At 41.4% G+C, this 27944-nt stretch overlaps 1 protein-coding gene across 2 annotated transcripts; it reads right to left on the reverse strand.

The window, feature by feature from the left end:
* Positions 1-252: 252 nt before the first annotated feature.
* Thsd1 (thrombospondin type 1 domain containing 1) lies at positions 253-27944 on the reverse strand. 2 transcript variants are annotated; one of them, XM_046454290.2, is made up of 5 exons: positions 27753-27943; positions 24710-24849; positions 19158-20123; positions 7783-7941; positions 253-2361 (listed from the first exon to the last, which is right to left on the reverse strand). In XM_046454290.2, exons 2-5 carry the CDS (start codon positions 24765-24767, stop codon positions 977-979), a joined length of 2568 nt encoding a protein of 855 aa, XP_046310246.1. In that variant the 5' UTR covers positions 24768-24849; positions 27753-27943; the 3' UTR covers positions 253-976. The 2 variants fall into 2 exon arrangements, with proteins under 2 accessions (XP_046310246.1, XP_046310247.1); XM_046454291.2 differs by lacking the exon at positions 7783-7941 and having other exon boundaries at positions 27753-27944.

The raw sequence follows: 27944 nt of genomic DNA on the forward strand, positions 1-27944 counted from the left end.
CAAAGAGTTCTTTTTTCTTGTTATTATTTTTTTCTAATTAAAAAAAGCTTAAACTGTAAAAAAATCATAAACTGGTCTACCTGCTTCCTATATACCTGAATGCATTCTCTGCTTCCAGTTTATGGAACATACAACCAGCACCCTACTGTCAGGCAGTGTCCCTGGTCAGCACCTGCTGCCCATTTTCCAACAGATCCTTTCTCAGGAGACAATGCTTTCCTTTCAGAAATATTTACTATTTTCCCAGACCAATGATGGCTAGATCTTTATTTGATACACCACCTAAACAATCAAATGGTTATGTCATTTCTCTAAAGCAGGATTAAATCACATAATTTTGTCAAGTCATACGAACTCTTCATTGCATTAAAAAATGTTAAGATGTCACCCAAATCTTTCCTGCAAGTTCTTCTGGAATATCTTGTAGGGTCAACATGTCTTGGTGGTCTAATGACCATAATTCACTCAATCAGCCAGATACAAAACCTGTTCAATGTTGCTCCTGCAGGAGCCAATGCTTATATGTTTATAACTTAAAAAATTACAATTCAAAATTGCGATACCAAGCTAACTTTACTCTGGCACTGATGAGTTAAGGCTTCTAGAGATCTGCTTCAAGCCAGGAAACTTCCAGTGCAGTGTTCAAAGAACATCATGCTCAAGGCACATCTCGTGGTCTTTCATATCCACATGACAGGCCACGTTCTATTTGCTTTAGTGTAAATTTTATTATTGCTATTAGTAATAAGCCAATAGAAATAGGGTAGCAAAAGGAAAAGTTCAGGATCAATAACTTCTTCCTTATGAATTAAAACACATGCATATGCACGTGTCTCCCCTCTGTGTGAGCAACTCCCTCCCCACATTCTGCCTCAAGAACCGTTACACAAAATAGTCCACGGAGCTACGGGAGCAGTTGATAGTGCAACCTGGGTGAAGGACACCTGTTGTGTGAAGTCTCAGGCAGATTCTTGACCTAGATTACCAGCTTTTCCACACTAAGGGTACTGGTGGTTTCATCCTCTTCGTTTGAGCCAAAATATCCAGGGAGGTCCAGCATCCTTTGCTCGGCCTCAGTGAGGCCAAAAGATGTGTTGTCATAGAAGGCAAACTCAGGCTGGGCCGGGAAGCTCTGACACTTGTCTTTCCTACATTGAGAAGGGCTCAGTGGACTGACCCTCTGGTAACTATCTTTGGGAGACGTGGGGGAAGACTGCTTCCTTGAGACACTCCTGTGACTGGGGGATGGTCCTCTCCGAGCTCTGTGGGGCTCTGTTCTCTCAACTCCTGCCACTAGTCCTGCCTGGCGATCCCCCAGGTCTGGTTTCCTCACAGGTTGCCCCATGGTGTAGGGTTTAGGGAGAGGGCTCAATGGACCACTGATTCCACCTGCTCCTTGGAAATGCTCCAGTGTCTCAGGAACCAGGTGAGCACCTCGACTCGGAGGCCTAAACCTGTCCTCTGCCTGGTCCCAGGTACGCATCCTAGAACTGTAGGTGGGGGCCTGCCGTGGAGTCAGAGTGGACATGCTCCTCTCCCGGAATGGCCGGGGTTGCTTGGTCTCATGAAAACTAGCCGTCCTCCTGAAATGGGAATTCCTGGGGTGGCTCCTTTCTGATGAGGCCCCTCTGCCACTCGTGTGCCTCAACTGGGACTTGCGGATCAGAGTCTGGCTGGGGCTGATGGCACAACTGGCCGGAGACATGTTGAAATCCAGCCTGGAGGGAGGCCTTTCCCCGCCACTCCCCAGCCCCACAGGCTGGTCCAGAAATGGAGACTTGATCCGGAACTTACTTGCTGCAGCTTCTTCTGGGCTTTCCAAGTCTAAGGGGGGGCCGGCCGCAGAGTCTATGGCGGTGTCTGTCAGGGGACTCTGAGACACATGGTACACTTTGGTGGTCTCTGTCAGTCCTTTCTTCTTCATCTCCTTCAGCTGCTGCTGGGCAAGGCGGTAGCTGAACAGAGGGGGGATTATCTTCTGTGCATTGGACTGAAAGCTCTCGCTGCCAGAGGCGTCGTCCTCAGGAGTCACCTGCACACTGCGCCTGTAGGTCAGAGGGATACCCGTGTCCCCTGGGCTCCCCCCAGGCCCATCACCCCCATCCGAGAAGCTTCCCCGCTGCTCGCTCAGCTCGCAGATGTTCTCCTCGTCCGAGTTCTTCCGGAAGCTGGGGGAATGGAGGGAGTTGTGTCGAGCCGGGGTGCTGCATTTGGGGGACCGGCCAAACCTCCTCCACAGAGTGATGAGGACGGTGGCAATGATGATGAAGAGGCACAGGGATATCCCAGTGACAGTCACGATGTTGTTGGACTTTGCCGGACCCTGGGGTGGAAGGGGAGATGAGCTGGCTGGCCGGAAAGCTACAAAAAGAGGAAGAACAAATGAATTCTCTATATGGTTCTAAGATCTCTGAGTTGCTTGTTTTAATAATCAGAGCAGTAAAAGGGAGGCGGAAAAGGGACAGGCATGGGGATTTCTAGTCTGCCGGATCTCTGCTGAAAGCTGAAGCCAAACAAGGTCACCAGGAAAGAGGAAGAGCTGCAAAACTAGGGACCCACACGCAAGAAAGCCACAATCAAAGAGACTCCTGTGCTCACCAGCTCCTGCTGAGACGCCACCCATTTTCTACACAGAAGCAGTGTGTAGAAAACGTCAAGGCAAAAAAAAAAAAAATCAAGGTTTTCCTTTACAATGATGTGAACACAGGACATCTGTAGTTACAGGTACTGTGAGAGGCTCGTGGGAAAATACCAAGACTCAAAACACAAAACCATTTAGATAGGTTATAAACAAACTTTCACATTAAATTAATTGATGGAAATAAAACTGTCAACAATATAATACGGTTCACTTTTCCCCCTTCTAGTACCCAGAAGGCGTCTTTCTAAGTATGGAACCCTGCGCTCTCTCACCCTCTGTTTTCAGCTCTCCACCCTTCTTCCCACCTTCCAGGTGGCACTGGCTTCTCATCATCTTCCCTGCTTTCTCAAGACACTTTGTCCCACAGCCTCAAAACTTTTTATCAAGATGCCAATGCCTATATATACTCAATGGAATTTTATTCAGCCATAAATAAAAATGGAATTATGGCATTTGCAGGAAAATAGATGAAGCTAGAGAAATAAGTCCAACTTAGAGGATCAAGGGTCATATGTTTTCTCTCATATGTGGAAGCTAGAGAGGAAAAAGAAAAGGAAGGTGGAATTGGATCCCATGAAACTCAAAGGGGGATCAGTAAAAAGTGGCCAAGGGGTGGGAGGCAGGGAAGAGGGGAGGGATAGGGCTGGGGAGGGATATTTCCAAATTATATTGTTATGTTGTGTGCATGTACAAATATGTAACAACAAATCTCATCCTTACGCACAACTACAATGCACCAATAAGAAATGTGGGGGAAAAAAGATGCAGATGCCACCTGGAGCCTCAAATGCCACACAACACCTGGAGACTGAGACCCAGTGAACTCACCTCTTTCATCCTAGGGCACTGCCTACCATTCAAGCCCTTCCAGACACCTCTCCCAACTTTTTTCCCCCAGACGCTCATCACCAAAGGCTCTGTGATTTGTCTCCTGAATTCCTGTTCCTGCTGTACCCCTGTGGCTTTCTATTGCACCCATGGGACACTAACTCATCACCTCCACCTTTCCACAAAACAGTCCCTGGTCTCCTGGCCTGACCTGAGGCCTGGCGATCCCACAGCACACAGCTTCCTCCAAGCCTCTCCGGTGGGAGTCATTGCTTCTTTATAAGCAAACAGAGCCAGCAGCAGGGTGTGTCTCTAAATGGCATTCCTGGTTGACAAGTTCATCTAGCACTCCTCCACTTCCACATGAAACCTCTATTCCTTTGCTGCGCAGGCCATTCACCTAAACCATCCTTCATTCTGCTGTCATTTCCCAACCTTCTGACAGCCAACAGTCACTCTAGCACCTGGGCCCCAGCCTAGAGCTAGGACCATTCGGGCTACTCCACGGTCCATCCCACCATACACAGTACCTTCCAGTGTCTGCAGCCCCCTCCCCTGAAACCTCAACCTTCACAGCTCACTGGTGCATTTGCCCCTCTCACTCATTATATCCAGTCTCAAGGGAACGGCACCACAGTCCACGCAGTGGCTACTCTTACTATCCTGATTTTCATCTTTCATCCCTGTCTCTCCATCCCTTGCCACATCCAGGGTCGATGCATCCTCTTCTTCCTCTATTCCCACTGCCAGTGTTTCATGTTTCATGTGGGTTACTGAAAATCTCTTACCAGGCACCTCTCTGCCACGCCTACCCTTCTGATCTGTATTCTGTGCCACAGGCAGAGGGAGCCCTCTAAAATGCAGGCCCAAACCTTTAGGACCTGTGAGGATCTGCCCCTGATTTTCCAGCCTCATTTTTCCCATCCCCTCCCCACACACCATCCGCCAGCCACAGTAAATTGTTTGTAGCTCCCAAGGTCTCTTACTGTGCCATCTTCTTCTCTGCCTTCATGCATTGCTCCCTTTGCTAAAACTCCCTTGCTTACCTCGTTTAACTGGATGGCACCTTCTCAGCTCTCAAAGGCCAGCTTAAATATCACCTGCTCCAAGAAAGGAAATGTTCCCAGCATGGATTATCATCCCTGCTAGTTTCTGCAGCAGGCTTTGGATGCCTTTATGATTGCAGGCCCTACGCTGTCCTGTGTATTATGCCTGTTTATGTACCTTCTGAGCCACTATACCCTAAGCTCCCCTCAAGAAAAGGACATATCTTCTTTTTACATATATATAAATAAAATTTTATATATATATTTTTTAGTTGTAGATGGACACAATACCTTTATTTATTTTTATGTGGTGCTGAGGATCAAACCCAGTGCCTCAAACGTGCAAGGTGCACACTCTACCACTGAGCCACAACCCCAGCCCCAGCCCCAAAAGAACTTTTTTTTTTTTTTGGTAGTACTGGGGATTGAACCCAGGGCCTTGTGCATGCAAGGCAAGGAGGACTCTACCAACTGAGCTATATCCCCGGCCATATCTTCTTAATATATGTAATATATTCCCAACCCCAGTCACAACTGATACTCAATAAAAACATTAGTTTAATTGATTCATTCAACATTTTAAAAAATAATAGCAAGATGATCAATATCCTACCAGATGGACTGAGGATACCACAGCAACTGGATCCTCCTACTCTATTGTTGAACAAGAGAGACCAAATTAGTGCAAAGAGGTCCCAGTCCTTGGCTTAAAAGTATTGTTTTAAAGCCAAATAAAACTCTGAACTCCCAACCAAGTAAAAATAGTTTCCCAATTTATCATTTATTTCCTCTGCAGTGGCTGCTGATCAGTGGGCAACAGCATTGCCATCACACATCATGAACCACTCTCTCAGCTCTGTTATCTTTTGACGTTAGCTGGCTCCTATAAAAACCACAGCTGGAAGAAAGTGCAAAAGTTGCTGGCCTCCTGTATCCCTGCCTCATCTAGTCTTTCCTCATTCATACGAAGTGAAGATCTCCTGGTGCTGCAGACAGATCTTTGCATTTCCAAGGAGGAGAAAATAGGTGAAATGGGAAAAAGAGAAGGCTTGGAAGGTTATGGATCATTTCCACTTAGAGTAGATGTTTGACCCTTACTCTTCTTGCTAATTAATAACATATGCATTTCCAGATCCCACCCAGTGTTAAGGAAGATGCCAGAACATGAAATTTGATTACATTTCCTCAAAGATGATCGCTAACTACAATTGCTGATGCTTCTTCTAGAAAGCCAGATTGGCCTGTACATAAAGGTAAAGTATTCAAGATAGGCAGCCTGATGCAGAGTCAGCTCTTGTTCCTGATTCTTTACTTTATGACCTTGGGTAGGCTATTCGTTTTCTCCATGCCCCCACTTCCTCTGTAATGTGGAGATAATAATATACCTGTTGGGGACTGCTTCCAGGACCTCTGTGGATGCTGAACTCCACAGATGCACAAGTCCCTTCTATAAAATGGTATAGTGTTTGCATAGAAACTACACAATTCTCCCATATAATCTAAATAATTTCTAGGTTATTTATAATATCTCATGCAATGTCAGTGCTATGTAACTCATTATGTTGTTTACAGAATAGTGAAAGGGAAAAAAATCTGTACATGTTCAACGCAGATGCAATTTTTTCCTGAATATTTTCCATCCATGGTTGGCTGAATCCACAGATGCAGAACTTCCAAGCCTTCTCTTTTTCCTATTCTGCAAATACAGAGGGCCAGCTGTAACTACTTCTTACGTGTAAGGTACTTAGAAAAACGCCCAGCAGGCAGTATGCTTTCAAGATCTGAGCCCAGCATAATAATATCTACCTGGAAGAATGAATGTGAGGCTTAAGTGCAATAATGTATTTAAAGTGTTGACACACAGCGGGTGTTCAATAAATAGCTGATATTAAATTCACGTGAGTATTATGGAACTCTGGGTGGACTCTCTTAATGCCATGCTCCATCCCAGAATTAAGAAGATGAGGTATATTTAAAGAAAGTTATATACAAGGAAAGAGCTATGGAAAGTGAAGGGGACTTATAAAGAAATAAGTTGACAGGGCTAAGAGATCTGAAAACTGTAGGAGACAGAGCTGAAGAAAGAATGGGTTCAGAGCGGGGCCCTGTCTTCCTGTCAAAGAAGACAGGCTGGGAGGGCTGGGAAATGAGCCTGGACTTGAAGCCACTGCAAGAAAAAGTCAGAAGAGAGAATAAACCTCTGGAGGTGCTGGAATGAACAGAATAAGGCCTCTGGTACTGGCCACAAAGACGAAACAGCAAGGATTTTCTAAGGCCACAGGCAGTAACAATGGTTGAAACATTGCCAGGTATCTGTGGTTTGGACTAAAAGGTACTCTAAGATCCGAACAAAGACAAGCACCTAACTCCTCAAGATTCCAAAGAGCTAAGGAACTAAGTAAGGATGGTCTTTGAATGTGGGATTGGAGAACGAATGGCACGATTTGACAGAGGGATTTTATCTTAAGGGTCAGGACCAGAGTAAAAGGCCAATGAACTCAGCAGGAGTTGCCCGTCGGGGAGTGGCTTTGTGTGTGGGAAGAGCAAGGATTATTCATCACTGTAACCATAATTGTGGCAAATAGACAGGATTCAGCTCTATAAGCTGAAGCAAACCTAACCGAGCCATGTGAGCATCATGACCACTCCCACCAAAAACTCATGGAGCACCTACCAGTGTGTGCCTAGAAGACACTGCGGAAATGTGGCAAAGGCCAGTCTCCAGGTGATGGCAAAAAAGTGTCCCTACCTCCTGGTAACAAACTTAGATCATGTGGAGGTAAAGACAGGCTATCTTGCCCCACTTTGACAACTAATGGTCTATGTGGTCCCCTTGGGCTTCTCTGGGTTGCTGAAGGGAAAAAAATTAGGGGAAAATTTTTTCCCACAGTTTTGTGGGTTAAAGCAGAGGGAGAAATATCAGCAACCAAAAATGTTAGGAAGAAATAACACTTCTCCCCTGGATTTAAAAAAATTAATTATTTATTTGTTGTATTTAAAAAATATTTATTAGTCTGAATCTTTAGACATATTTCCTTGTCAAGTCCCTCTTACACAGTGTCCAATCCATCATCTCACTGTCAAGTTATTTTCCAGCCACTCCCAGTCTTAGATACACTAATGAATACAGCATTAGAATCAGCGGCATCACAGAGCATGCACCAGTCTGCTCCTGAACTCAAAATGCTGGTTCTCAGGCCATTCTGGGTTCCATATTCCCTCTGATGAAGGCTCTGAGAAGACTCCCAAGGGAGCAAGAGTACCTACCAGCACACTCCTCCAGGGAACATGGGGAGGCCTCCGAGGACACTCCAGGGCAGCCAGGTCTGGAGGGGAAGGAAGTGAGACATACTCGGCGACGTTCTCTGACACCATCCCCACATGTAGCGCTACATTGGCTCCACGGCTGCCACAGTCCCCAAGTTTCTGCAAGGACATAAAGTCATGTTTTTAATGCTAGTTCATTTGAGAGTCAGTATTTAACTGCACCCAAATGAAGCAGCAACACTCAAATCTCAGACCTTGAAAAGTCAGTAAGTAAAAACATTCCCAGAGATGTAGGAAGCTGCAAAGACTGTATTGCCCAGCCTTAAAACAAAGAAAATCTGTATAATCTATAAAATCTTAGCCTTCCTAGAAGCCACCAGATAACTGAGGTCACAGGGTAACCAACTAACCTGCAACGTAAGGAAAAACAGGCTCCTCCAAAGAGAGAGTGATGCAGCATCTGTTTACCTGGGACAGACTCCAGGACCTACCCACACAAGTTAGTGAGAAGACTCCATTAAAAAAGGTAATGAATTGCTAAAAAACCTAGTGTGTGGACTAGCATGAGAACACAGAGTCCCTGGGGCGGGGGGGATGACAAAACAAGGGGAATTTGTACCCACTTGCAGACTCTTTTCTAGAGAGCTCACCAAATGCTCACCGAAGGAAGGAGTGCAGGTGCAAGACTAGACAAAGCCCTCTCACAGCTGAAGTCTGAAGAGAGAAGGGACATCACCACAGAAAAGACAGAAACCTCACCCAGATCCTTCTCCCCACCTCCTTTACAGAACAGCATCCTTAACCACTGGGGAAAGGATTGCCATTCTGTCAACCTAAGAGTATTGGGTGAGACCAACTGCATACTAGGGCATGGAAAAACTGTGCCCTTACAGAGAAGTTGGAAATGTCCTGGGCCCAGATACTGTGAATCTTCCACCATGTGAGAGGAGAGGGATCATCAAGAAAGCCCTATTTATCCTGAGACACAGGGATACAGCACTTGCCCAAGACTGAGTTGACCCAGTACAAGAGAATGCCCTCTCCTCATTTCAGGCTAGCAAGTACCACATAGCAAATAACAACAGTCTAGAGCTGGGGTGGGTTGGGGAGAGGCAAGAGCTAGAACCTCTCCGATGCACAGATTCAAGTCTAAAGCTGAGGGTGAATAGAAGTATGGAGAAAAACACTCTGGCAATCTAATGCCTACCCTAAAAACAAAGTAACACGAGAAAATTCTGACATCTGTGATGTACTGAGGGCAGCCACAACAGAAAAATCCAAAGAATGACTCAAATCTTTAATTAACCCAATGCTCTCAGTAAAGATCTAGAAAAACCCAGTAATGAAATACCTACATTAAGATCTAGGGAAAAAAAAAAAACAGAAATATACTACTTGCCTTAGTGTCCACATTTTCAAACAAATTTGTAGCTTTCAAAATGTAATTATGAGAGTCACAAGAAAGTAAAAAGACAATAAGCTATCAAGAGACAAAATAATCTAGAGAACCAGATTCAGATATGACCCAGATATTAGACCTATTAGAAAGAAGGTTAAAATAATTTATTAATATGTTAAAGACTTTAGTGAAAAGATGAACAAAATGTACAGAGATGGAAATTTTCATCAGAGAGTTGTAAACTAAAGAGTCAAATGGAAATGTTAGAATTGAAAAACAGTAACAGAGTTGAAGAATGCCTTTTATAGGCTCATAATAGATTCAACACAGCTGAGGAAAGAAACAGTGTATTTGGATATAGGTAACTAAAAATCACCCAAACTAATACACTAAGAGTGCTATGAATTTAATATGTTCCTCAAAAACCATGTGTTTGAACTTGATCCCCAACCCAACAGTGCTGAGAGGTAGAACCCTAATGAAAAGTGTTAAGGTTTTGAGGGCTCAGCCCTCATGAATGGATTAATGCTGTTTATCAAAGGGTTTGAGTCACATATTCTTTTACCTTTTGCCTTCTGCCACAAGATGATGAAGCAAAGAGGTCTTCGCCAGATGCAAACCCCTTGACCTCGGACTTCCCTGCTTCTAGACTGTAAGAAATAAATCTCTGTTCTTTGTAAATTACAGTCTCAGGTATTCTGTTATAACATCACAAAATGAACTAAGAGGTGAGCCTGAAGAATGAATTCCACAGAAGTCTGAAGAACTGTAGGATATCAAATAGTCTCTAGTACATGTAATCGGAATAAGACAGAAGAAATATTTAAATAGATAATGTCCAAAAACTCTCCAAAATTAATGAAAGACTAAACCATCGACCCAAGATGCTCAGGAAACACCAAGAAGGATAAATATTAAAAAAAGTAAAATAAAACAAAACACTTAAGACACACTGTACTCAAACTTCTGAAAACCAAAACAATCAGAAAATCTCAAAGGCTGTGGCTGCTGGGTGGGAGGGTGAGGGTGGAAACACATCATACACATTTCTCATCTGAAACTATGCAAGCCAGAAGGAAATGGAGTGGCACTGCTGAAGGGCTGGGAAAACAACAAACTACCAACCCAGAATTCCATACCCAGTAAAAACACCTTTCAAAAATAAAGGGAAAATAAAACTTTTTCAGACAAATGAAACTGATTACTAGCAAGCCTTCAACATAAGAACTGTTGAAATCTTTCAGGCAGAAGAATTTTAATACAGAACAAAAACTTTATGTAAAGAGACTAAGAGTATTAAAATGGCATATATAAAAGTAAATATAAAATTCAAAATCCATTTTTCTTATTTTTAAATGCTCTCAAATACTACTGATAGTCTACACCAGCATTATAGCAATGTGTGATGTGTTTAATATCATATATAAGACAAAATGCACCAGGTGTGGTAGCATACACCTATAATTTTAGCTATATGGGAGGCTGAGACAGGAGGATCAGAAATTTGAGCCCAGCCTGGGCAACTCAGTGTCTCAAAATAAAAAATAAAAAGAGCTGGTGATATAGCTCAGTCATAGAGTGCTGCTCAGTTCAATATTCAGTGCCACACACACACACACACACACAAGTAAAATGTATGACAACAATTACACATAGAATAGGTATAGCTACAGTGATAGGGAACTTACTTAGCATGTGTGAGGTCCTTTATTCAGTCACCAGCAACAAACACACTCACAATAATGGGACAAATGAATTGAGAGTATACTGCTCAAAATTCCTTACACTACATGTGAAGCAATGTAATATTTGAAGGCAGATTGAGAAGATGTACATTGTAAACTATTGGACAATCACTAAAATCATTTTAAGAGATAAACAATCAGGGATGGGGCTGTAGCTCAGTGGTAGAGCACTTACCTAACATGTGTGAGGCACTGGGTTCAAACCTCAGCAGCACATAAAAATAAATAAAAGTATTGTGACCATCTACAACCAATAATAATAATAATAATAATAATAGGGAAAAGTATCAACCATGTGTCATAGCCAACTTAAAAAAAAAAGCGAGAGAGAGAGATAAACAATCAACCAAAAATGTATACCTCAGCAACTTAGTGAGACCTTGTCTCAAAATAAAAATTAAAAGGACTGGGGATGTGGCTTAAGGGTTGAGCACCCCTAGGTTCAATCCCTGGTATCAAGAAACAAAAAACTAACTAACCAACCAAATAAATAAATAAACCAACCAAAAGTGTTGATAAAGTAAATCATAAAAATATTCAATTAGGGGCTGGGGTTGTGGCTCAGCGGTAGCGCACTTGCCTGGCATGTGTGAGGCACTGGGTTTGATTCTAAGCACCACACATAAAGAAATAAATAAAGGTCTATCAACAACTTAAAAAATAAAATTAAATAAAAACAAACATGACCCAACTACATACAGTTTTTTAAAACTCAATTTACAGATAAAAATATATATATATTAAAATAATAGAAGAATATATACCTTGTGAACATTAAAAGAAAACTAGAATGGCTACATTAATATCAGACACAACAGACTAAGGAACCAGGGACATTCCCAGGAATAAAAAAGGAACATAGCAAAATAACAAAGAAGTCGATTCAGCAAGGAGCCTTAACAATCCTAAATGCAGATCCACCTAACAACAGAACTTCAAAATACACACAAACCCCTCCCGAACAGCCCTCTTCTTTCTCTCTTCCCTCCGCCCCCCGCACTACTGGGTACCAACCCAAGGTCTTGTGCACACTAGGCAAGCACTCTACTTTTAAACTACACCTCCAGCCAAAACAACCATTATTGATTGATAAATGCAAACTTTTCTTCCAAGCAGATATCTGATCACTGCCAGCTAGAATAATTGAATATTTCCCTATAAAGAATTCTCTATGATCACCCATCCAACCCCAAGACCTATTATGTTCTGCCAACATGAGGCATCCTCTGCATAAAAGTTTCTCTCCATCCTTTTTGGACAAAAACTTCTAATGCAGCAGAGGTGTACAAAGCACTACAAAAACACAAGGAAAATGTACAGGGCTCCGGTGAGCCAAGTGGTGCAATCTTTGGAGTGAGTCATGGAATATGAGTTCTTCGTAGCAATTAAAAGTCTCAGGATTTTCACAAGAGTTGGGAGCATTACAAACGAGTATCCTGGACCAACATCAACTGAGGTGTGGTAATGATGTTCCAAGTAGAGGTCCAAATGAACACAATATTGGTTCTGTGCCTCCCGGATCATACTGCAGCTCCTTGGCTGGGGCAGAACAATGAGCAGGCTTTGTCCACAAGGCTTCAGAGATGCTCAGGCACTAAGCCCCCAGTGCTTGAACAGCTTTGGCAATCTCATATGGAAGTCTCTCTGAGTTAAAGTACCATGATTCATTTTTGAAAAATCTACTGAGAATCCCATTACTGCTAAATCTAAATTGAAAATTAAATCAACATACAGCATTTTCTTCTCTGGTTTAACACAAAGGTGTGGACAATTACAAAAGCTAAGAATCCTCTTGCTATTCTTTTTGAACTCTTACTTTATATAAATATAAAAATGAATTCGTTAAATACATAGACATTTGTCTAACCAAAAAGAAAAATTCCCTTAGTAGAGACCGGGAAATAAAATTACTTTTGATATCAAGAATGCTAATGTTAAAAAAAAAGCTGATTTAAAAATAAAATGAAAAATAAAATCTGTAACATTTTATGTCTATTTATAAAAAAAATTTAAATAGGAAATCATTCAAATAAAACAAAAATCAAATTTAATAAGACAAATTTTTTCTAAAAATGCTTTAAGTATCTAATCCCTGAAGATCTCTGCTAATAACTCTGAAGAAAATACTTGGCAAGATGGAAATTCATTAGATGGCAACAGTACATGTTTTAGAAATGAAGGGCAAGATGACTAAGAGTCCAAATAGTCTTTCTTCATGAATGGAAAGCTATTTCATTTGGTCCTGCTTAGATGTCCATACCTTTATAACAAACCTATCTGGCCAGGCTGAATGCCTTTCGGGCCACTACAAAAGATATCAATTCTGAATGAGCAAAATTAGTCTGGAATGTCAAAAAGGAAAATTTGTTTCTGCCTCCAAGACTATCCGAAGGAATAAAGCCTATGAGATGTTCACATCTGTAAGACACTTTGCTGAAGAGACCAAGGTAACTAAACAAAATATGCTTATGAGAAAATTCCACAGATAAAAATAAGCAAGTAGCTATAAGCAGCAGCAGGAGCAAAGGCACCTGGGATAAGCAGTTCAGCTTTGCTTTGCACAGAACAAGGCTCACTCATATTGAACAAATCATACAGAAGCCTGGGCCAGAGGACTCCCAAGTGGTTTTAGGTCTTCTAAGAAGAGTAGGCAGCCCAAGATGAACTGGGAAGAAAAAAATAAAATCTTTGTTTTTTCAACCTAAAAGCCTTTTATTATTAGATATATGAACTGATGATTGATTGTCAGAGGCTGTTGTAAAATAGCAATGAATGCAAACTCAAGCTAGTCTACCTGGCTTTTAGCTTTTTGTGTGTGTTGTTTGTTTGTTTATTTTCATGGTGCTGAGAATCAACCCAGAGCACCATGCATGTTAGGCAAGAGGTATACCACTGAACCCATCTCATAGTCTACCTGGCTCTGTGTTCCGGCTATACATTCAAACACAATTGACCTTGGGCAAATTATTTAGCCTTCCTGTGCCCCCATTTTTTCATCTATAAAATTAACAACATAATGAACATAAGTCATAGGGTTAGGGGGACTAAACAGGTAACATTCACAAAACACTAGGAAGGTTCCCCGGAGTAAAGTAATCTCTATGCCAAAATCATAAGTAGTCATTTTTGACAACATACAAAATTTGTTGTGCTGGTATTTAAATACTATCCTAGGGTCCTAAGACATATTTTGGAAAAGAGATAAACTCATAAAGCAAATTCTTCCATTGTCAAAAAGAACTAGCAAGAAATTCAGTACTTCATATGAGTCATGGTAGGGCCCCTAAATGATGCCATTTGGCAAAACAAAAATAAAGAAAAAGTCAGTCTTTACTGTCCAGATCTGTCAATTTAAATAGAAAATGAACAGAACTCAGCGCCTTCATCAATTTATAAACAGGCTGAGTATCCCCTCTCCAAAATGCTTGGGACCAGAAGCATTTAAGATTCTTGAGGGCTGGGGTTGTGACTCTGTGGTAGAGCGCTTGCCTAGCATGTGTGAATAACTGGGTTTAATCCTCATCACCACATTAAAAAAAATACTAAATAAATAAAATAAAGCGGCTGTAGCTGTAGTTCAGTGGTAAAGCACTTTCCTCCTTTCCTCACATATGAAAGGCACTGGGTTCGATCATCAGCACTACATAAAAATAAAATAAAGATATTGTGTATCCATCTACAACTAAAAAAAAATTTAAAGTAAAATAAAATAAAGGTATCATGTCCATCTACAACTAAAAGATTTTTTTAAAAAGATTCTTGAATATCTGCATATACATAATGAGATATCTTGGGGATGAGACCCAGTCTAAACATGAAATTCATTTGTTTCAAGTACATCTTAAACATCAAGTCTATAATTTTGTACATTTTTAGTGTACCTGTGTTTCAACAGCAATCCATCACATGAGGCCAGATGTGGATTGTTCCACTTATGCTATCATGTTAGTGCTCAAAAACTTTGGGATTTTGGAGCACTTGGGATTTCAGATTTTCAGATTAGGGTTGCTGAACATTTTGTACAGGCTCAATCTCACTAAAAACACATAAAGGCACTAAAGTTCCAACATTAATTTCACTTCTGAGTTAAGTAGTCAGTCACTATCAGTCTACCACACAGAAAAATCTGTGTTTAGCTTCTCTGATTACTGCTGTCAGGCCTGCGGTTGGGTTGTGGGTAGCTCCTGCTCCATGGAGGAACCCTTGCAAGGAAACACTGACCACCCTCAGTTTGGGCACCCAGAGCACCACTCCCTGCCCTGACCTCCCCTGTGCCTTTCCTCTGCTGCTGATGCTACTGTTGAAACCCCTCAGTAGACATTGAATGGAAGCATCTGTGGAACGTGCAACAGCTTGGAGAAGCAACAAGATGGTCCTCCTGCCCCAAACGTCTTTAATCCAGTGGCCCACATTTCTTGATTTCTCTTGGTTTGTTTCAATTACATTCACTCAGATTTTCTCCCCTGAACACAAATCTTCCTGTGAAATGTCAAGAATCTCTTGATGATCAAATCAGTTCAATCTGTTTTTCTAATACCTAGCTGGGATAGGCCAGACCTGAGTTCAATTTCCACTTTAATAAACATGTACTGAGCAACTAAAGGTACCAGGCAGCCGGGCAAGATGGCGCATGCCTGTAATCCTAGCAGGAGGATTGCAAGTTCAAAGTCAGCCTCAAAGCGAGGCGCTAAGCAACTCTATTTTGTATTTAAATAAAATATAAAATAGGGCTGGGGATGTGGCTCAGTGGTCAAGTGCCCTGAGTTCAATTCCCAGTATTCCCCCACTTCTCCAAAAAAAAGCTGCCAGGCGAAGTGTAACAGATAAATAAAACCATGAACAGTTTTATTACCACACAAGTCAGATTTCGCCATTGAATGAGCTTCCCATTCAGTGAGACATGGGGGGAAAGGCATGGCAGGGGGCATTAAACAAGCGATGATAGGAGTGATAAGTGACATGAAAAAGGAATTGAAGGCTGATGCAGCAGCTTAGGGCAAGGAAGTTCACCAGCCTGGGGTGGAGGAAGAATAATCTGAGTAGAGACTTGGAGGACAGATTAATATTGAGCAGGGGAAGGCTGAAGGAGAAGGGTATCCCCGGCCCCAGCTGAAACCTGGTGACTACAGAGAAAACAGGGACAGCCCTACTGTGGCAGTCCTTGTGGATTTCATTCTCGTGCCAAGAAAAGTGACTGAACAGTTTTAAGCAGGTGAACAACCTCAGTGGGCATGAATTTTAAACGATCCTTCTGCTGCAGTGAGAGAATGAAATGGACCGTCAATAGCCAAGCAGGAATCTGTTGCAAGAGTCCAGGTAAGGGATGATGAAGACTTAAAACCAACTGGTGTCATGCAACTGGGAAGAAGTGGCAAGAATCAGACACCCAGGAGGCAAAAGCCATAGGATTTCGTTATTTATAGGAGATAAAGGAGAAGAAGAGTCTTAGGCTTCTGGTTTGAGCAATGAGATGAATGGTGGAGTCCTGTACTGAAAAGCAGCTTTGGGTTGTGGGTACAGCATTTGCCTGTCAAGCTGGATGCCCTGGGTTTGATCCCCAACACCACATGCCCCATAATAAAATATTATACTGAGGATCAGGTTTAGTTAGGGGTAATAAGTCCAAATCCAGATATGATGCTTTTGAGGTACCTGGGAGACAGCTCTGGGATGCCCACTATTTAGCAGGTGAAGGGTTGGGAAAAAATGCCCATCTGGACTTAGCAGCATTAGGACAGCAATCTCCTAGCAGGCATGCAGAGAGTGAAAAGAGATGACTAATCCTTAAGGGATGAGACAAGCCGGTAGAAGTGGCAGGTCAAGGAGAAGGTGCGGGAGCAGCCAGGTAGGTGGGAGGTAAACAAGGCAGGTGTGGTGTCCCAGAATCAAGGTTAATGAAGACACACAGGCTGAAGAGGATACCTGGATTTGGGGACCTGAAACTCATTCACCAGCTGCTTTAGTGACCGTATTTTCAGAAGTGGAGTGGGGGCAGAAGTCAGTTTTCAGTAGGCTAACATGTGAATATGAGGTCAGGAAATTAACCTCAAAGTGTAGGGAACTTTTTTTTTTTTCAATAAACTGGCTATAAAAGGAAGAAGGCTGATACCTGGAGAGCAGGAGGTTGAGTGACGGATACTTTTTTGTTGTTGTTGTTTTTAGACAAGCAAATTAAGTACATTACAAATGAGAACGAGCCTTTGTAAGAAGGGACAAGAGTTGAGAGGCAGGTAATGATAACAGCGGGTTCCTGGAAGGAGTGAAAGAGCCGAGCTCCACAGTGGAGCTCCGGGAGGTTTGACCTGATATTGGCGGAATGACACTTTTCCCATTGGTGACAGGAAAGGAAGGGGAGAGGCAGGATCTGAAGCCAGAAGATCTGACAGATCATTTAATGGCGGGGCACAGAGTTCCCATCTAACGGCTTCCAGCTGCCCTGGGTGTAGGAGACAAGCCAGCTCTGAGAGTTAACCACAGGGCAAGGGTTGAGGTCTGAGGAAAGTGCAGGAGGTATAAATGAGCCATTGTGCAGAACAGAATGGAGCATGAGCCAGCCAGGGTGACCTGCTGAATAGCTCAGAGGCCCAGCTGAGGGTGAAGGGATGAGCCGCCCACAGTGGCATCAGTCCACCTGGGTGTGAACTTGTGCAGCCTCCGCAGCTTGAGTGCAGTGGGCAGCCATGCAGATGGCTGGACTCATGCAGAGTGGGGGCATGGCCTAGCAGGTGCATCCAGAGGAAAATAGGGCAAAGGAGTTCAGAAAATCGGTAGGAGGATGGATAAAGGGATGGCCCACAGAATCTAGGTAGGATAGACAGGTGAGTATAAGCAGCCAAGTGGCCAGTGGAAGGGGAGAGAATTCAAGGAGAGGGACTTCTTAAGGACAGTCAATGAGTAGATCTGTAATAAGAAACACTTGGGGTTATGGACAATCAGAAGCTTGGGCAGTCAGGGGGCCCTGGGTTCAGTGGGATAAAAATAAGAGCAGAAGGGAGTGAACCAAAAAAATCTCAGCCAAATTAAGTCACTTGTTAAGACCAAGCTTGCCCTCAGGAAAAGGGAATAAAAGGCATAGAGCAGCATTGCGGGGGAGCAGAGGGTGACTCAGTGGTAGTAACTCCCCACATGCATGAGGCTCTGGTTCAATCTCCAGTACCACCACCAAACAACAGACAAGCAGTACCGGGAATGGATGGCACTGTGGTAACCCCACTTCCCAGTGACTCAGCAGAGCACTACATAAGGAACACAGGACCTGAAGACACTTTCAGAAATCTTGATTTAATTTCTCACTAAAGAGGATTCATTGCTATAATGAATAATGAAGAAAAAAAGACCTGACCAGAAAAGAGGAGTTACTAAATACAATTTGGAATTTAGCTTGGAAATCCAATTATCTCCGCCATGGACTTTTCTGTATGATGTAATAATATGAATTTAAACAAAATAGCTAACATTTATTGAGTACTTCCTATGCATGAGGCACTTTGCTAAGAACATTATGTTTACTTGGTTAAATCTCTAGAAGTCTCTGAGGTATGTATCTTTATTATCCCTATTTTATTTACTGAAACCTTAAAGAAGTTAAGTGGGTCTGTTTTCCACCAGTACAATTGCCCCCCAACTCCCTGCAGGTTTCACATCCACAGATTCAACTAACCGTGGATGGAGAATATTCAGAGAAAAAAAAAATGTTTCTGGGGCTATGATTGTGGCTCAGTGTTAGAGCGCTTGCCTAGCATGTTTGAGGCAATGGGTTCGACTCTCAGCACCACATAAAAATGAATGAATAAAATAAAGGCATTGTGTTTATCTATAACTAAAAAGAAAAAATTAAAAATGTGTCTGTACTAAATATGTACAGACTTTTTTCTTGTCACTCTTCCCTAAACAATTCAGTATAACAACTTATTACATACATTTACACAGTATAAGGTATCATAAGTAATCTAGAAATGATTTAAATATATAGGAGGATATGCATAACTTATATGCAAACACTATGGCTTTTTGGTATCTGCAGGGATCCTGGAACTCATCTCCCACAATGGTAGTGGGTGACTGTACTCTTTTAATTTTTCAGATAAGGATAAAAATGCCAATTGGTTGAGGAATGAACCATTAAAATGATGGTACAGTTTACCTAAAGTTCACCTAAATACTAAATAATGATTTTGATTCAATGGAGACACCAATCTGACTTTTAAATGTTTAAAAATCTCAATACCAACCTATATTTCTCTGAATGAGCATGCATTCCTTTTCCTTTGCAGAAAAATGGCTTCTCCTTGAAACTCCAAAGTTAAAGCAATATTTATTCTTGCCCATGTCAAACAAAGTGCAGTTAAACACGGTTCTCCTCTCTCCCAGGGGCAAGCTGTTTTCAGCTAGCTGAATGGTCCTCTCTCCAGGGCGTCTGGGGGCCTCCTTGAAGACAGCCACCACTCCTTGGACGAAGACACACGGTGGGGGCAGGACCATCACCTCCACTCCAGACTCACACGTGAGCTCTGGCACCATCACCAATTTGTATCCAAATTTCTGAGCCAGATCAATGGGTCCTGTGGAAGAGATGACCGAGTCTCGGCCACGCAGCTTTAGCACCACGGTGACATAGGCCTCTGGCCCCACAGGTGCACAGCCAAACTCAACCCATTGACTTTGAGTGAGTTCCGCCCTTTTGCTAGTTCTTATCTCTAGTGGCTGACCTGGACTTGTCCTAGCCTCAGGAAGACTGTTGGTGAAGATGACATCCACCAACATGTCAGGTTCGTCACCAGGAAACAGACACAGTGGCTGATTGGTAAAAAGGCCCACCTGGAAGGTGCCTTCTGCTGCCTTGGATGTCCTGTTCAAGTCAACATGAAAGATGGGCCATTCCACCTTCAGAAAGGCACTTTTCTCCCACCAGGGGACTGCAGTACTGTTGTCTATCACTTCCGGAGTCATCATGAACCAGTAGTCGCCAGCCTCTTTGAAGTAGAAGCACTCAAACTCCAGTGTTCCCTGGGACTCATTGGTCAGGAGGTATTTGGTGGTAAGAGTCTGATTGGTGTTGGCCTCCAGCAGCAGGACAGACACATTCCTCAGCGTCCCGTTAGCACCATCAGCATACTGGAAATCCACTGACACGGTGCTGTTGCTTAGCGCTACATGGCCTGGCTCTCCTAAGAGGAGATACTCGGCTTCTCCAAGGACTGAAATGAAATGGGTGGAAATTGTTTAAAAAGGTGCATCTGAGCAGCACTATTAATGACACTGATGAAAACAGCATTTTAGACACTAGGGAAGCTGGAACCCAGCCAAGGATGAAATAGCATGTAAAATGACAACAGACAGCTCCTGGGCTCTGGACATTGAGCTCATTCCATTTTAAGTGGCTCTGTTTTCTCACCACCTTTCATGATATTTAGAATAATGAATTAGTGATAAGTACTCTGAACTCACAACTCTCATCATATTGCAGTGAAACTCTACAAAACTAGAATAACAATTGACAATTCTCAGGTTAAAAAATCAAAAAAACTCACATTTCTTATTTTAATCATGTTCTGGTTTTTAGGTATGTGGGGGAAATGAATAGATGGTGAAGTTAGCGAGAGCTTGATACAACTGACACAATCAACTGCTCTAAATTATTTGAAATATAAGACCCTATTTTACCTCATAGTTGTTACTGTCTAGTATTCAAGACAAAGGCTTGGGAAAGGAACCAGTCTTCTTGGTTTATCTGAGGTAGAATTTTTTAGATGGACAAGATATGTTGACACTTTATTTTGCATGAATCACCCAAGGGATAGAATGAGTACTTATGAAATAACTAGGCTTGTCCTTGGCAATTTTAATGACATTACAGCAATTGGTATTGGCCTAGATAGAACAGATGACTTCTAGTCTCCCAAGTATCAGACAGTTAGGATCAATCATATCTTTTAAAAAGAGACCCAGCAGAGCAGTTGAAGTGAATAGGACAAAGAACACAGATACACAAGAATCCTTGTTTCTATTTTGAACCCCATCCAAATACACATCAAAGAGGCAGAATTTGGCAATGAGACAATCAGTTGGCCCATGACCGGGGAATGAACAACTCAGTGCCCTTTTGGTATGAAAAAGAACTAGTATAATTATCAGTTTATTATTCTTATTGTATATATCACATCCATGTATGCTGTGTACATATTCTATATGTCCAAAGGGGCTCATATGTTTTCCATTTGGGTTTATAGTCTTTACAATACCCTTATATATTTAATCAAAGATTCTTAGAATTAGCATATAAATATGTTAGCACATAGAACTATTTTTTTTAATTAGCTCAGCACTTCACCTATTTCTTATTTGAGATGAGGTGAAATAATATACATAAATTTTGGATAGACTTGAATGCTTGATCATCACTTACTTGAAAATCATTCTAGGATAAAGGTGGGTTTTGTTTTGTTGTTTTCCACTTAGGCAAAATGGAAGTTGAAGGATGTTCGCTTATGTCTGGAAACAGCTCAGGTCAAGGAAGGTAACTGATTCTGGAGCAGATCATATGCTGGTTCAGAGCCCAGCTGGTAACTTTTGTAACTAGTAGGTAAAGAGCATGCACCACAGCCCAGGGAAGGAGTCAAGACTGAGAGAAGTCACATTAATTTCAATCTCAAAGGGACAGGCTGGTTGTGGGGTGCATTTTAAAATTAGAGGCACACAAACTATTAAAACAGCCTAGGTGTCCATCAGTGGATGAACAAATAAAGAAAATGTGGTATATATACATAGTGGAGTTTTATTCAGTCATAAAGAAGAATGAAATTATGTCATTTGCAGGAAAAGGATGGAACTTGAGAGCATTATGTTAAGCGAAATAAACCAGAAGGTAAAGGGTTGCATATTTTCTCTCATAGGTGGAAGCTAGAGAGAAAAAAGGAGAAGAAAGGAGGAGGTGGGGGATCATGAAAATCAAAGGGAGATCAGTAGAATAAAGGGACCAGGGAAAGGGAGGAGATATGGATATGGGGAAAGACTAGAGATTGATAATGGCTAAATTATATTGTGCACATGTACAAAGACATGAGAACAAATCCCAACACTATTATTACAACTATAATGAACCAGTAAAATCATGGGAAAAATTAAGTGGTCCACTTCAATAGCTAATGGAAGTTTATCATAAATGACAATAAGGTTGTCGATGGGCTGATCAGATTCTGATTTGATGGGAACCAGTCAAGGAAAGAGGTGACGTGCACAGTTGGAAATGGAGAACAAAGATGCAATTGATGAGTTCCAGCAGCAGCAGATAAGAGGTATGCACTGAAGAGAGATGAACTCCCATTCGGAATCTTCAGACTAGAAGATACTCTCATGGAGAAAACTATAATTTAGTTATAGCATATCCTGCTTACTCTAATATAGACTTCTCTATTCTTTCATTTCCCCTGTCCTCATTTCTTAATTGTATTTAAAGGATCTGCTCTATATAAATGTGTTGCTAAAAAGAAAAAAAAAAAAACAGTGATGGTATTTTGATTCATATTAAAGGGAAAAAACTAGATCTCTCAAAGTATCTTCTTTTCCATCAGTGACCTGAGCATTCAACTTCTGTTCTCCATTTTTTTGTACTGGGGATTGAACACAGGGCACTTTATCACTGATTTCCATCCCTAGCCCCTTGTTTGTTTTTTGTGTTTTGAGACAGGATCTCACTAACTTAACTTGCCCAGGCTGGCCTTGAACTTGGGATCCTCCTGCCTCAGCCTCCTAAGTAGCTGTGATTACAAGACACGCGCCACCATACCCAGCCACTCATTCAACTTTCCACCATACCCAGCCACTCATTCAACTTTCGTTTGCATATTCTGGCAAGATATTTTGTTCTTTACAATAAACATCACTGTGTGTTTGTTTAAATGGAGATTTGGATGTCTTATTTATCACTGTGAAACCAAGGACACTAATTGTTTTTTGTAGGAAGCTGTTACATGTAAAGCAACTTGTTTAAAGTAGTGATAAATTACTTTAAAAGAAACAAACCCCAAATTTCCTTAAATCGAGTGTCAACTTTCTTAAATAAACTTCTTTAAAAAAAAAAAAAGCCTGAGAAAGGAGATCTGGCTAAAATGACCTCTACATGCTCTGGTTCGTTGTTTTTTTGTTTATTTGTTTTTTTAATAAAAAATTAGTACGCTCTTTTTTTAAAAGAGCATACTATAGGGATACTGCTACATTGATGTTCATAGCAGCACAATTCACAATAGCTAGACTGTGGAACCAACCTAGATGCCCTTCAATAGATGAATGGATTAAAAAAATGTGGCATTTATACACAATGGAGTATTACTCAGCACTAAAAAAATGACAAAAGCATTTGCAGGGAAATGGATGGCACTAGAGCAGATTATGCTAAGTGAAGCTAGCCAATCCCTAAAAAACAAATGCCAAATGTCTTCTTTGATATAAGGAGAGCAACTAAGAACAGAGCAGGGAGGAAGAGCATGAGAAAAAGATTAACATTAAACAGGGATGAGAGGTGGGAGGGAAAGGGAGAGAGAAGGGAAATTGCATGGAAATGGAAGGAGACCCTCATTGTTATACAAAATTACATATAAGAGGAAGTGAGGGGAAAGGGAAAAAAAACAAGGGAGAGAAATGAATTATAGTACATGGGGTAGAGAGAGAAGATGGGAGGGGAGGGGAGGGGAGGGGAGGGGAGAGGAGGGGAGGGGGGATAGTAGAGGATAGGAAAGGCAGCAGAATACAACAGACACTAGTATGGCACTATGTAAAAACGTGGATGTGTAACCGATGTGATTCTGCAATCTGTATTTGGGATAAAAATGGGAGTTCATAACCCACTTGAATCAAATGTATGAAATATGATATGTCAAGAGCTTTGTAATGTTTTAAACAACCAATAATAAAAAAAGAAAAAAAATGAGTTTTTACTCTCATACCATCAAGTGCTTAGATGTCTAGAAATATTAAGAAATCATCAAAAGTAGAGAGGATTAAGTCACATTTTTGATGCTATTGGTTCAATAGTTATACAAGACCACTTCAATAATTGAGAAATGAACTCAATTTTGAGATGAAACAATAAAAAGAAGTAACTTTAAACACCTATTATATGCTCAGACATTCAAGGTGTTCCACATACTTAATTTTTTAAAACACTGACCCTGTGAAGTCAGTGTTATTGATAAGGTTGAAAGAGACTAAGAACTTTGTCTAAAAGCATACAACTGAAATTCAGACTGGTTCCAAAGATACTCCAGTGGCAAAACTCTGTTGTCCAGTGAAATCTCTCTCTCTCTCTCTCTTTTTTTTTTTCAGTGCTGCGGATAGAACCCAGGGCCTTGCGCACTGTAGGTTAAGTGCTTGACCACTGACCTACAAACCCAGTCCAAGTCAAGAGAAATCTCGTGTAGAACCCCAATATACAAAACATCAGTATGTGTTTGTGTGTGTGTGTGAAGTGACTTATAGTACTGAACTTCTGGGAAATCAAAGAGAACTCAGGGTAATAAACTTGTTTCCAATTTATTGAAATGGTAGTGAGTTTTTTAAAAAAAATGTTAGAGTTAAAAATATATTTAAAGTACAATTTAAACCATCATGCTGAACTCCTGAAGCACCTTAAGAGAACCCAGGGTTGCAAAGCCACCATTTAAAAGGTTCTAGACAATTGACCCTATTGCCTCTTCCATGGAAGTTCATCAACATCAGTGAATCATAATCTTCACATTGACGCTTGTTTATTGATACCTTTAGCACCAGGTATACTCACAACACTCACCATAGTCACAGAGCACCACCAACAATAGATTTGAAAAGTCTTTCAACATTGGTTTCATTCTGATCAGCAAAATCCCAGGTCTTTAGTCTCCTCATGTCCTTTCTCCCATCCGAATTGTGATTTTCTTTTTCCAAAAACACCTGAAATTAGAATCTCAAAAAATGATGACTCCGTTCAACATGATTCATAAAATCACAAACTGACAAAGCTATTATAAGAAGTTGAACTTCCTAGATGATATTAAAAGAAAACCAGAGAGAACAATAATTTTCCCTTGGGCAATGACCTGTAATCCTACAAACCTGAGCTCACCTGTCCAGAACATTCAGGTATGTCTAACACCAAGAGTATCTTTGCACAACATGAAAATCTTTTATCTTTATAGCACATTTTAAGTAGAGAGTTTGTTACTTGCTTAATTTTATCAAAGCTGATAGCCAATCTGCATAACACATTTCCACATGATTTATATGCTGGGCATTTCCCACTGATCAGTTTACTAAGTATTTGTCAAACTTTCATTTATCAGTGCTACGTGGAATTCCCTACCTGGATTCCACAAACAGGCTATTAAGATTTCTTTGAATAATGAGTGTGTTATCTGAATTGCTTCATTTCTTTGATTCCTATGAACTACATCCAAAACATCAAACCTTTGAAAGATACCTGATATATTATATGAAATCTGAACTCCATGTGGCCCTAACTTTCCTTATTTAGGATAGTCTAAGGAGAAAACATAAATAACAATTATCATCTCTTGTCAGTCTTCCAAAATTTCTTGTTGCTGCTATGTATTGGGAGATAGATGATTCATAAAGCAGTCTTTCCAGACCACCTAGGAAGGCAGGGAAGACCTTATTGGCCTGTGGCTCACAATGATTTGTGCGAAAAGGCCAATAAACAAATACTAGAACATTAGATTATAGAAAAGGATGCAGGGCATTTATAGCCAATTTTTTTCATATTAGAATCTAGCAAACTATGTTCTATTAAACGTAACCAAATACATTTCTTTTTTAAAAAAAATACATATTTCTTAATGTTTACAGTCTCCCTATTATTCCATTTTTTTCGTCTTGTTTTATTTTGTTTTGTGCTGCTGGGTATTGAACCCAGGACCCTGCACACACTTAAGCAAGCACTCTAGTACTGAGCTACGTCCCCAGTCCCATATTTAATGTATGTTTAAAAAGCAATTATATTACATTTGAAATATATGTTACCTCCCTGAAGATAAGAATAGAAATTAATGGAATTAAGCAGACAGACTGCAATAAGCCAAAATTCATTGGAAAGGAAATTGGTGTGTCCCTCAGCTTTCTTTCAGTAAGAGTTGGTTGAACAAAAGAAAGTGAGCTTCCTGTGAGGGAAGCAGACATCTCAAGACATTAACTATACAAATGGGCAGGGATCCCTCCCTTTCTCAACTTCCACCCAAAAAAAAAAAAAAAAAAAGAAAGAAAGAAAAGAAAATTTTGTTTTGGTGGAATTAGCCACATATTTGACCCAATCCTAACCTTGAACATAGATTGGGAAACCTGACCAAAGATAGTAGGTGAGGCCCTGGAAGACAGCATCATCCAATCTCTGGGGCAAGTATGGGCACTTAGGGCAATTAAAATGCTTCATTTAAGTCACTGATAATCAGTAACCAAGCTTCCAAAAGCTGAACTGGCTTTTTTTTTTTTTTAGGCCATTAATCTTAACTAATTTTATGATTACAATACATTTTCCTTCTCATGAAAATGACCAGTAAAACACAGAATTGCGTGATAATCTATATTTAGACTGAACAGAAATGGAATTATAAAATAAACTGGCCTACCTATAAATCATAATATGTATTCCATTCACAGTCAGAATCCATCCTTGTGTTTTTTTTTTTTTTTTTTTTTTTTGGTCTACCTTGCTGTCTTTCAACATGTTATTCTCAGTTCCACTACTGACTACTTAACAGTGTTTGGCTTGAGAATCATGTCAAGAAAATAAGTTAGGTCCATTTAAGACACATTTAAAAATATTTGTATAGGCGTTGGGAATGTAGCTCGTGGTAGAATACTTGCCCAGCATGCTGGAGGTCTCGGGTTGAATCCCCACACGGAAAAAATAAATGGAAAAAAAAACTTCCCCAAATACATAGCATTCAAGTACATAAACGTTTGTAGACAAATTCTAAAGGCATCTGCTGAGAGGTAAGAGGGTGAAGAGAAGTTGTGAATATTCTCAATGGCATCACTCAACCTTAGATCCCATGCTTTTGCTAAAACAGCTAAGTAAACGCTTCTATATTCCCTTTCACACCTGCCAAAAAAAGAAAGAAAAATAATTCTCTAATGACTTTTCAGAGTTGAAATTACAAAAATTAATTAATTAATTAATTTAAACAGAAACAAAGTGACTTTTGTCCCTCTGACAAACATGCATATACTCTTGTACATATCTAGGAATAATATTTATTAGGAGGAAATCCAATTCCAAAGCCGTTTGTATGAACAGACTTTGTTTACATATCCAGTTGAGGCTGCTGTGCCTGGGTTCCCTGGGAAGGCTGCGCAAGCCCCATTTACTCAGCTTCCAAAGGCAGCAGGTCAAGTTCATGCTAGGAACTCCAGCCATGGAGCGGTCAGTACAAAGCCCTTTTAATGAAGATCGTCTTGAAATTCTTACATCTCATGTTATTTGTATCCCAGAAAAGATTAATTTTTGTTAAGAAACAAACTTACTCGGCAACGCTTAGTCTCAGAGCTACGATTTTCCAAAGATCCCAACCATCTGGACTCAATACCCCCTACAGCCGATCTTGGTTACATCGGCAACACTAGCGTCGGGAAGAGCCGGGTTCAGGGTAGACTCCTGGGTGTAAAATCAACACCTTTTTTAATTCCCCGGGGATCGAAAGCGGTAGGTGGAGTGAACGCCACTATCCATCTGCGCTTTCAGGCTGCCAGGAGGAGGCAAGGTCCGGCAGCACTTCCCGACCCCCGTGGCACAGGAGCGCCGGCCGGGGCGCGGGCATCCAGCTGCCCAAGGCTCTCCTTACCTCTGGGGACTGGCGAGGGTGGTGAGGCTGGACGGAGGTTTCAAGGCCGGCCGGGAGAGGTGGAGAGGTGGAGAGGCGGTGAGGTGGGAGGGAGGCCTCAAGGGCCGCGAGGCTGCGCGCGGAGCATCCCGCGACCCGGGACTGCGCTCCCGCGCCCCGCGGTGCACCGCTCCCTCAGCCCCGCCCGGACCC

The sequence above is a fragment of the Marmota monax genome, unplaced genomic scaffold (assembly GCF_021218885.2).
Source record: "Marmota monax isolate L192 unplaced genomic scaffold, Marmota_monax_Labrador192_F-V1.1 WCK01_AAM20220418_F8-fsc00011, whole genome shotgun sequence".
In the NCBI taxonomy this organism is placed as follows: Eukaryota; Metazoa; Chordata; class Mammalia; order Rodentia; family Sciuridae; genus Marmota; species Marmota monax.